Source organism: Ursus americanus, chromosome 5 (assembly GCF_024610735.1).
Source record: "Ursus americanus isolate L20-20 chromosome 5, mUrsAme1.1.p, whole genome shotgun sequence".
NCBI lineage: Eukaryota > Metazoa > Chordata > Mammalia > Carnivora > Ursidae > Ursus > Ursus americanus.
Window position 1 is genome coordinate 2,901,294 of NC_142131.1, and position 12,187 is coordinate 2,913,480.

The 12,187-nt window shown below is 37.7% G+C and overlaps 1 protein-coding gene across 1 annotated transcript in view; it reads right to left on the reverse strand.

Annotated features, from left to right (window-relative positions):
- MAN2A1 (mannosidase alpha class 2A member 1) overlaps positions 1-12,187 on the reverse strand; it is a 171,177-nt gene that overhangs the window by 24,221 nt on the left and 134,769 nt on the right. The window contains exons 17-18 of the mRNA XM_045808255.2: positions 3,290-3,423; positions 263-404 (exon numbers count right to left, since the gene is read on the reverse strand). Of these exons, the coding sequence (XP_045664211.1) occupies positions 263-404; positions 3,290-3,423 (276 nt within the window). The remainder of the gene's footprint in view (positions 1-262; positions 405-3,289; positions 3,424-12,187) is intronic.

Here is a 12,187-nt window from a genome sequence, read left to right on the forward strand (position 1 = left end):
AGAGGCTTGTGCAAACAATGAGCTATCAGGAGAGATAAATTATCTTTAAGAAGAAATGGCTTCATGGAGTTTTAGGTCCCTCATTCTTCATCAGAAGATTGAGGAAATACATTATTTTATGTTATTCTCACAAAACCAAAATTAACTAATAGTCTGGTTCTCAAAAGAAGGCGGCTGGTGTCTGAAGATGATAATTAACACATATGACCAACAGAAAAACTATACACTTGGAAGAGCAAAAAAGAATCCAAACAATACGTACCACTTTTCAAGCTTGAAACCCCTAAAGACTGAGCAGAGAGTAGTGTCAACCGATGCTTGGCATCCTGTATATAGGCCATTGTAGTCATTGGATAGACATTTGCTTGAAGAGGTAATTTGCTCATTGTCATTCTAGGCTGAATCTATAAGACCAAACAGTTCACTTAAAAAAAAAGAAATCAAGTGATATTTACAGATGTACTTTAAAAAATCAGTACTGACTATAGATGACTTTTCCTCCAAAGAGTAAAAGGTATAGCTTCCTTTCCTGTTCAAAGGAAGAGCAAATTTAGGAATTAAAACATTCTTCAAAACAATATGGAAAAAAAGCATGAGGATCTTAGAAAACTTTAAGTGAGAAAGGTAGAACTTATCCAGGTTTTTAAAATAGGCATTCCTATTTAATTCAGAATAAAAATCCTTAACAAAAGTCTTCTAGCTTTCCAATATTTGCATAAAACAAATTATAAAGGTATTAAGTATTCATTTCTCATCTAAATCTAACATACCGCTTTTGTAATGAATGCTAAGCATAATAGCTCTCTATCCCCGTTCAAAAAAATATCTCTTATAATTCTTGAATCAGTTTTAATAAATACCACAGATCCCCTCATCAAATCTTCTAACATATTATATTAAAATAATCAAATTCATATTTATATTAAAAAACCCTTCGGTGCTTACTCTTCCTGGTTAGTTTCAATGTAGATAGTCCCGTATTTTAATTTTTCTTGGTCTGGTATATGAATGGATGAAATACATTATTTTAGTTTTTGACGAAAATGCACTAAGCTGGTTGGGTCAAGGAGACTCCCTCAAACCTCAGGAGGAAACATCAAATAGAGTCTTTGTTATCAGGTATCTTATTCACACCACATAAAAATGACATCTCTCCTGTTCAGTTCATGCAAGTCTGACATGACGCTCAAGAAGGAAAGAAGTACAAAGTTAATGGGATAGTTAACATGTATCGAGTGTTATAACTAGGCAAAGTACTGGGTATTCACAAATACAATCTTTAGTCTTCACAACAACCCTGTAGTGCATCCTTCAACTTACTGGCTGTACTGAAGAGTGTCCCCCCCCAAGTTCAGGGCCACCCACAACCTGTGAATGTGATTTTACTTTGAAATAGGATCTCTACAGACATTAAGTTATACTGGACTAGGGTGGGCTCTAATCCAAGGACTGACGTCCTTCTAAGAGGGAAATCTGGACACAGAGGGACACTCATGGAGACACAAGGAAAATACAAGGACTCTGTGACAGCAGAGGCAGAGAGTGGAGTGATGGGTCTAGAAGCCAACAGTGCCTAGAATGGCCCGAAGCCACTAGAAGCTAGTGATGGGTCTAGAAGCCAACAGTGCCTAGAATGGCCCGAAGCCACTAGAAGCTAGAACAGGCAAGGAAGCGTATTTCCCTAGAGCCTCTGGAGGGAGTGTGACCCTGAAGACATCTTGGTTTTGGACTTCTGGTGTCCAGAACTGTGAAAGAATAAATTCCTGTTGTTTTAAGCCACGCAGTTTGTGGTAATTTGTATCACAGGCCCAGGAAATTATGAAACTGAAGACACAATTGTAAAATGTTAAAAAGAAAAAAAAAAAAAAGCAAGAAAAAAGAATAAATAGTTGGAAGGAATTTTCTATTTCTCCTTTCCAATCCTGATCTCCCCATTCAAATTGTACACTCAATGAAAAGGACACTGACACTGTCATGACTGTGGGGCTGCCACCTTCACTCCCTACCCGTGGGTCTAGATTTCTAGTTTTGCCCAAGGACTACTCTTTCCAAGGCTTAAAAAATAATCTATTTTAGAAGCAGAAATATTTAGGTTATAAATTTAGACATTTATAAATTTAGAAATAATATTTTCCCATTTATTCAAATGCTCGATCCTTGAAAAGAAAATTCACATTTTTATTCACTTTTACTAAGGTTTTTTTTTTTTTCATTCATGTATACACCCACACATACAAATAATTGCTTCTGTAAGATTTTAAGAAAAGAGTTTCTTTTGTACACAAGGAAAATGAATCACCATAAAGTCGGGGCTTCATTTGAAAACCAAACAGCTGTGGTAGAATTAACATGTAAATTCAAAGAGTATAATGCAATTTTTATGCTTTGGAAAAGGTTTAAATTTAACCTTTGCTGAAAATTGTAGAAGAGAAAATTATCACAATCCCTTCCACTCATCCCAGTTGAAAATCAGACAAAGTAAAAGCATTTGTTGTGGAATTATTTCTATTCATAGCCAGAAATTTCTAAAATGCTAACGTCTCAAAAACATGCTAATGTTTTTAATAGTATTATTTCAAAGCTATGTTGTCACACACATATACTCTGAATATAGAAATTTAGGTAACAATCAAAGGAGCCCTATTAAATTAGAGAGCTGACAATCTGAAAAAATTCTGAGTCAATTTTCTCATTACTATTTCAAACTATTTTGTGAACATTTTGATTAAATACATATCTACTCACATTTCTAAACAGATATATGCTTGTATATTTCTTGGTTTATGTCTATGTACACATGTGTGCATAAAGGTAAACACACATACATTATTGATAAAAAGAGGGTAAGAGTTTCCCTGAAATTTAAAAGAGCCCATTATTAGATTATACATTTAAAAGCATAGATGTAATAAATTAAATATGCACAGACCATTTCCTTATGAGGGGAAAAATATATACTCCATCAATCCCTAATTATGTTTCCTTCCTATTAGACAAATTCAGATATATTTTGGTATCAAGGCATTTAACATGCAAATGGTCACCAAACCTGCCTTTGAAAAAATACAACCGTAAATCAGATGTTCTACAAACCAATCTCTCAAATATTTGTTCTAACTTTGGAAATCTGGTTGAATACAGAACCTATAAGCACCTGTTAAAATTCAGTTTTCCCCTAGAAATAATTTGTAAACTTAAGCATATCATTCAAAGGATCTGAAATTAACTGGCCCATTACCATATGTAAAAGTTACACAGCCATTACTCAGATATTTTACAGGAAAATTACCTGGTATCCATTCAGGTCAGTATAAAATCTGTTTTGACTGTTTATGCTAGAAGAAATTCTCATTGCAATCTCACGGTTATGTTCTTTTCGGATGTCCACAATATTGGACACTTCCACAGACTGTCCCTCTATTCCTAAATTTAAAAGAATATATGTATTAATAGAAACTTATTGCTCTACTTTTCTTAAATATACTATACAGAACTTCCAAAGTGACATACATTTTCCTGTTTTTTATTCCTATCTTCACCATTTTTCAGGCTAATTGTGCCATTGTTCACCTTTTTCTTTTTTCTTTTTTTTTTTAAAAACATTTACCCTGGGGCACATGTAACTCAACAGAAGGATGAAGAGGTTGGGATGAGATAAATGCAGATGAAATGTAACATGCAAATGATTCTCCAGTGAGTTCTGGAGGGGAAAGAGGACATGAAATGAGAAAAGGTCAGCCCCACTCCAGGCCAGCTGGCCAGTCATGTGTACAGCCATTCCCCAACAGAGCCATTCGAGCCTACTTCTTCCCCGCTCGCCTTCCACACTGGAAGTCTGAACCAGTGAGATTTACACTCTGTTGGTTCAAGAGACAGTCTATTATTGCCCATGATCTATAATCTAGGAAGAGAGACACGAGATCCAATGAGATGATTTATGGCTGAAACGGATATTATCATATTAGTATTTGTGAAGTATAATCTGGAGAGCTCCCCAGAAGTTAAATCAATTTTAATTGAGTTTGGTATCTCTTAGGACCCCTTGTTATGAAGTGATTCATTTTGCCCTTTGCTATATAAAGCAGAGGACAGCTTGAAGAAGTCCCAGATGTATCAAGCATTTATTTTTTTGGATAAGCCTAAACTGTTCACTAATTTCTATCCGTCACACTACCCTAACAATATCTTCTGGTCCCCAATGAAGTCTTGGGTCTATTTCAGAGACGGAGAGGGGGTTATGAAGAAATCCAACACTTCTAATACAGACTGAATGTGTAGAAGAGATACAGGATCTTCTAAGGAAGAGCAATCAGGAAAACAAGCAGTCAAGAGAACAAAGACTGGCCCTAAACTATTTCATACGGTGAAGGTTTTTAAGGTTCTAAGAGCCCTGGACACATACCTGCAGTTGTCAGCCATTACCCACCACACCTCACACACTGATCTGTCACAGCGTGCTGATAAACAGCACACTCTTTAGACAAAGAAGGCTGTGTAAAGAGGAATCGGGAGTGGGAGAAGGGAGTAAGGAGGACTTTTTCTGGAAGCCAAGAAGAATCCCCAGGGCTTAGAGAAGGTGAAAGCAAACAGTTAAAGAAAGGAAGTTTGAATCTGTGGGACGTGTGGAAAATACTGAAAATACAGCTAACCGAGACACTCTATGTATGGGAGAAATACATGGGAAATTGTAAAACATAAATAGTAACACGCTGACAATACCAAACAGGCGGAAGCCTCCACCAACAGAATTTTCAGAATTCTCACAGAAGTTCTTTTCTGGGAGATGTTACCCTTCCAACTCGACAACCTCAGTCAGAGAGGACTTCAGTTTCTTACTATGTTCATAAAGCTGTAATGAGCAGTGTGACCTCATGAGTGGGGGAAATAGGTGCCTTTTTTTCCCCTCCTGCTTTATCGCCAGTCTGAACCACTAATCTCTGCCCAGCTAAATATACATAAAACTTGCCTTCTGACAATTCAATTACCAGATAGCTGACCCACATAGCTTCACTACTACTGAGAAGTTAAAAGAAAAAAAAAAAAATCACATCCACTGATGCTAGAACAACGGTATCTTCTTTGACTAGCAAATGTATGACTTTCAAGGCAAAACTTTCCTTTCGGTAGGTTTATTTCAACCCTAATATTTTTCAAAGCCAATGAAATGTATATGAAATTTTAAGACAAGCTTCTACAAATGAACCAAAGACGCCAAAAACACAAAATGCAGCACTAGGGATGAAGTCCCCAATGAAGCATTCGGGAGAACACGTCATCTACTGGAAGCCTTCGTAGGGCTTTTAGCATCGCGCACGTTTTCTCCTCTGGAGACTGGATATTGTCTCGGGGGTCAACAGAATACATGAAATGAAATAAAGTCTTAACAAAGGAGACTGTCATTAATTTCAAGTCATGTATCTCTGGAAAACATTTACAAAAAAACGTGCTTCAAAAAATAAATAATTTCACATTACCTCTGGCAATAATAAATTATTTCTGTTGAGAAAATCATCTTTCTTGAGCTCAGTATTATGCTCAGATCCTATTGTGGCAACAAATGCTTAAATCTCCTTTAAAAGGAGCCTCGACATCCATTCACAAGAGAGAATGGAGATTATTTATTAACAAAGGCAACACAAGGTAAAAACAGAGCAAGTCCACAGGTGGAAAGCCATCACAGAGAAGTGGGAAGAGTCCTGCAGAACCCTGTTTGTTTGGTTTTTTTCCTCCTCCCTAGAGCCTGTTAGCTTCTTACAGATTATCTTACATTCCATCTCTACATTCCAGTTTTTAACAACATTTTGGGGATGTAGTAGGTGCTTTAATTCTCACCATCAAAGAGAATAAGTTAGGGGGCGCCTGGGTGGCACAGCGGTTAAGCGTCTGCCTTAGGCTCAGGGCGTGATCCCAGCATTATGGGATCGAGCCCCACATCAGGCTCCTCCACTATGAGCCTGCTTCTTCCTCTCCCACTCCCCCTGCTTGTGTTCCCTCTCTCGCTGGCTGTCTCTATCTCTGTCGAATAAATAAAAATAAAATCTTTTTTAAAAAAAAGAGAATGAGTTAGGATGTGAGAGGCTGTCCTTCATCATGCAGAAGTCAGCTGACATGGGAGGACAGCAAACTAGGCCACGGACAGAGTTTAAATAGATAGAAAGATAAGGGAATAAGTACTTTAATTTTGAGCAAACACATGCATGCTGGAATGTAAGCTCCTCAAGCACTGGGACCATGTCTTATTTATCTTTACGCTCCCAGCACATAATAGGCAGACAGTAGTGTTTGCTGAGTGAAGGGCAGCAGCTACTGGAGGAAGCAGCCAACAATTACTGAGGCCTTGCTAGGTACCATATGGTTGCCAACTGCTTTCCGTACAGTGGCCCATTCAACCCTCACCTTAAGCCTAGGACGACATTCCTTGCCCCAGATTACGAGGCTGGCAGAACCAGGACTAAGCCTCTCAGCCATCATGCCTCACGAGCAAACTGACCACCAGAGAACACCGAAGTTACTTTGGCACCATAGACTGGAGAAGCCTTGCAGTGACTTTGAGTAGAAAGGAGACCTCCAGATTATTTTTTAAGAAAGGAAGAGGGTACTGATCTGGGGTCTGATATGCTGCAAGTGCTATTTAACGGAGTCAAATAAATTAATAAAATGATAATAAAATTAAAATAATAAAAAAATCATGGGACAGGGTTGCCAGAATACAAAACTTCTTTAAAACAATCCAAAATCTTTTTTTAAATGTCACAGTCACACCAATAAAGTAATATATATTAATTAAAGACACTAGATCTCACTTAATCTACTTAAAACGAACACTGATCATAAGCACAAGCATGTTCACTGTGCACTGGTGCCAAGGGTAGAAACTTGGGAAACAGGCTACATGTCCACCAACAGACAGATGAATAATACAACCAGTATGCCCACACTACGGGCTGCTCTGTAGCAAATGAGCGAGGCGGCTCTCTTCCTGGGGAAAGAAATACTGATGCAGAAAGGGAATGCAGCATTTGTATAGTACGAGGAACTTTATGCTAAAACCAAACACAATACTACACCTTTCTACAGGTGTGCACGCATGTGTGTGTGTGTGTGTGTCAGAGAGAGTGAGAGAGCGCGCACACGAGCGACTGCATGTACACACAGGTATCTGATTACCTCTCGAGCAGTGGGTAGGGGCCACGCACAGATTCTAGAGAGATTTCACCTTATACTATAATGTGTGACATTTTTGTCAAAATATTATACTTATATATTATTTGTATACATATATATTATAAAATAACAAAAATTATCTTAAGCATCTTTAAAAGAAGATTATTTTCTAGGAAGGCAGGGAAAAAGATGAAACTGCGTAGGCAGGGGGGGTCAGGGTAGGGAGGCATCACCTTTTGCTTTTGATGCTTAGCACCAGTCTTAATGAAACTGAGAAGGGTACCCCTTCTTGTGTGGAAGGAAAAACTGGAAGGTATCTCTGAAACATCGTTTGTGTGGGAAAGAAGAGGTAGACGGAAATGTCCAGGGAGGGTGTGGCTGAGGAATGCAGATGGAAAGCCCGGGGCCATGGCTCTAGGCAGCAGCAGCTGGTGGCTTTTGGAGAATTCTGGGCCTCCTTTCCTCACACAGTCTCCTTTCTTTACCATCACATCATTACAACGCCTATCTGGTCAGCTGAAGTCAACCCTGACCCGTAGAATCTCAGAGTTGGTCCAATCCTCTCCACCCACCCAATCACCTTATTCTAGCAATTTTGAAATGCAAAGTGTACCTTTCCAAGGAGTATCCCTAATACATCAGACACCACTCCCCATACTCAAATGGTTATCGGAGTGAGAGGCAGCAGCTTGGGAGAAAGAGCAAAAGAAAGCCTGACTCACTCGGCAAGTTTTCGGTATCTTATTAGTGTCGCTCGATGTGTGATCAGGACAAGTCCTTACATCAAGATGCAATCACAACAACTGGCCCACACCCACCTAGGAAACTGAAAAGTGATGGATGGCGAGAACCCAAAAGAGGTGCTTAACTGAATTTGACATAGATATGAAATCATATAAAATAAATTCTCAAAAAACCCACCTAAGGTTCAAAGCAAGGTCTTCAGTGAGTGTCCTTAAATGTAGGTTCTTGGACGGAAATGCAAGCTTGTTATCTAATTGTTGCCCTCATTCCTTTTTCTTGACTCTGTGTCTGAGCAGAGGGAGTGACTAAGCCATCACTTCACGGCAGAAGTAGGACAATGGTAACAATAATTGTTAACAATAACAACAGCGAACAAAAAAGCTGTCATGAAAAACCAGGGCTTGTAATTCGAAGTATTGCCCCTCAAATTTTGGGAGTATTTTGTTCTGTATTTAAATCATCAAAAATATAAAAATACCTTTCCCATTATGTATTTACTTTTGTGACAGTGTTTTTGTGAACTTACCCAACTTAACTGGGAGCTGACACTGAGGGTCATTAACTAACACACACTGCTTCAGTCAACATAAACTTTAACGACAGTTTTCGCAACAATGATGCATTTAGTAGGTCAATATGGAGATGATGTTTCTAAAAAGCAAATATTATCATTTTTAAAGACTGTACTCATATCTGAAAGTACCAAGAATAAAAATGGTAATAACTCGCACAACTGGATGACCTTTTTCTCCATGTTGACTTATTCAACTTGCCTATCCATTGTAAGGTCTAATTTATCCTCTGAGGTACCGGCTGATTTCCAGGTCTGTAAACGTTCACATTGATTATTTCTGCACAAGTGAAAATTTTAACATCTGCTTTCATGAATATAAATTTAAGTAAATTTCATTCTGAGTCTTGAATTTAAGAAAATGATGATGCACCACTTTGTTTTATTTCTAAAGCAGTAGATAAATAACTACTGTGACTTATTGATCAACTTATTATGAGCGAGGCACTAGTCTACGTATTTTAGGCTTTTCATTTCAGTAATTCTTATAATGACACAAAAGTAAACGCATAATAGGAAAGGTAGAGCATTTTGATACCACGGATTGCAAATTTTGGTTAAAGATGATACCAATTAACTACAATATACTTGGAAGACCTAATAATAGAAAAACATACACAGTAACACTGGGAGCTGTCTTTTTTTTTTTTTTTTTTTCTAGTAAGCACTGATTTTAAGAAACAACAGGTTTTTTGGAAGCTCTGTCCTGGAGGAAACACAACATCTACATCAGTAACATTTTTAAAAAATCCAAAACAGACGATCTAACGAAAGCACTTGCATAGGACGTGAATAAAACAGCTCACAACACTGAAGCTTTCCTGTTCCTTTCCCCCTATCCAAGCTTGGGCTGGTCCAGGACACGTGAGGGAAGAATGCTGGAATAATCCCAACGGTCTGTTTGCAGGCCCTCCACACTGACAGTCACTCTGCACTTGCCTCTTCCTGTCTCCCAAACACGCTCCTTTCCAAGGTAGCTTTAGGCAGGAAGCCTGGATTCTGCGTACTCTTACTTCTCAAGTTCGTCTTGCCATGGAGGTAAGCAGTTCTTCCTGTTTTTTTGTTTTTTTTTTAAACCATACTTTAACCATATCTTCTCTTGACTTACCAGAAAAGAAGCAGTAGCATACCTCTCACTTATCCTAACTCCAGTGGACGCTGAACAGATACAATTTGCAATACTGGTATTAGGCGGAACTTTAATGGCTGGGTAACAAATATTTTTCCAAAACATGTAACTTTCTATTGTTTGCTTTTAACAAAATTGAAGGTGTATCTAATCAATTTGTCAGGCAGTAGATCATTAAAAACAATTGACTGAAATTCATGTTTGACAATAGACAATTCCGTGATTTATAGAACAGAACTCATAAGGAGTTCAAGGGACTGAATGACATTCTTATAATAGAACTCCTTCCATTCCTACCTACTTACTTATGGTAACATTATTTCTTTGCTTTGCCTTTATAAAAACAAAAATTAAGAAGAAAATTGATGCCGAAACCCATCTCATTCTCACAATAAGTAACATTCACCAATGGATACATGAACATATGGGGATACAAAGGGTACATACGATTCATCCACTGAGAGAAAGGTTCCCATTAAAGTTCATGAAATAAATGACCAAAATGGTAACATACAAGGACTGTTTTGATCAACTGTATACTACTAATAATTTTTATAACTCAATCCAGAAAAAAATTAATATTTACTTTTAGGATGACAGAATTTTTAAACTTAATGTACACATACATACATATTTCATAAGAGGAATGAAAGCTTGATCAATAACAAGACTCTCAAGCATAAAAATATTACATTAAGATAAAATTCTGTGGGAAGCAGAATGGAAATATGAGTTCAAGGAGAAAATAAGGATGTGAAATTTGACTGTTAAAGATCTTATTCGGGCCTTTTTAAAAATGCATGATTTAGAAATCAAATTGCTACTCACTGGATATGCTTATTTTAAAATGTCAATATTTATTATATTACAGAAAAAACATCCTTTGCAATTTTTTTTAAATGTGTATAAAGAAAAACTAGATGTCAAATATATGTAATAGAGAGCTTTTCAAATTCTTATAGGAACAAAGGAGTTTGATTAAAAAAAACCCACTTCACGCTTGGTAATGTTCTTTCCTTCCTTTCTGCCTATATAAATGAATTTCTCAAAGACATAGCATCTCAACAACTCACTTCCTTTATCAAATCTTCCCCAAACACCCCCAACTTTCAATGGCCTCTCTTATTTGGAACGTCTATGTCTAAATCATCTGGCCTGTGCATCCACACTAAGTGTGGAGCCCAACGCAGGGCTTGAACTCACGACCCCTAAGATCAAGACCTGAGCTGAGATCAAGAGTCAGACGTCTAACTGACTGAGCCACCCAGGTGCCCGAAGCCTGCACATCCTCTTAAGTAGACACAGCACTTAATATGCGCCAGGCTTTATGTATATTAACTCAGTTATTCCTCCAACACTTCTATGAGGTACTCTATTATTGTCACCTCTTTCACGATGACAAAACCAAGGACAGGGACGTAATAACTTGCACGAGGTCAAGGAGCTGGTGAGTGGTGGAGCTGGGATCGAAGCTGGAAATGACATGCAGGTGTGTTGACTCTGGAGTCTGAGCTCTTAGCCATCACATTTCCCCTATATTTTCCATCCCTATGCCCTTCCTCTGAGTTTAGTGCAACACTTATTTGTGGGGGATGATGCTTCCCTGCTAAGAAGCTATGCCTTCAACACAGCAGCTGCTGTCAAAGAGCCCCCAAGACAACCTCTGAGTTCTGAATTTGTGTAACCAGAATTGCTTATAGTCCCTTAAAATAACCTTCTCTTTCATGCCTGTAGGGAATAATCAGATTCGACACATAGCTACTTATTTCAATTTTTAAAAGTTCCAATTAACAGAAAAAAAAATCCTTAGCAGTCAATTGCATATTATGGTATTCTAAAAATGTTTTAATTACCTAAGTCTGCCTAGCCATAACTCACTTAATGCTTTTTACTCTTAAACTAAATATGGAACACAGTCTTGGGAAAAAAAATGAGAGATTGATTGCAAACCATTTTAATATCCTCATGAATCTTTTTATGGAAATAAAAACAACTTCAATGAAGCTTTGAGACCTTGTTTACAAGCACGAGGACTCCAGGGTTGGAAGGCCCAGATTCAAGCATCCTTAGAAGATGAATTTAGGAGCAAGGAGTTAAGCACAAAAGAGACTTTATGTGATACTAAGTTTTGTGAAGACTCCTTAATGGTTACACCTAATTGGCCATCTCGTCTTTCTACAGTTTAAGAAACTGAGTCCGTAAGAAATTAAAGGACAAACTCAAGGTCACTCTGGTTGGCTTCAAGGTGCAACTAGGGATTCAGATCTCTAATTCCCAATGTGATTCTCTTATGTGTTTAACTACATGAAGTTTATTTTGACTCACTCAAAGTTAAGGGTCATGTTATGAATCCAATTACATTATATATTCAAAACAGAGAAAAACTAAGCAACCTCTTTTTGGATGCTAAATGTGCCCACGCAAGGAAATTATTCAGTCATCGCAGCCAAAGGAAAGTCTTTTCTTCCATACTTTTTGATGGCAGTTCATTACATTTTACCTCCAGGCTACTTGCTTTCTTTTAGCAAGATCCATTACATATAGTACTTTTATAATATGTGGGTGGAAAAAAGGCAAAA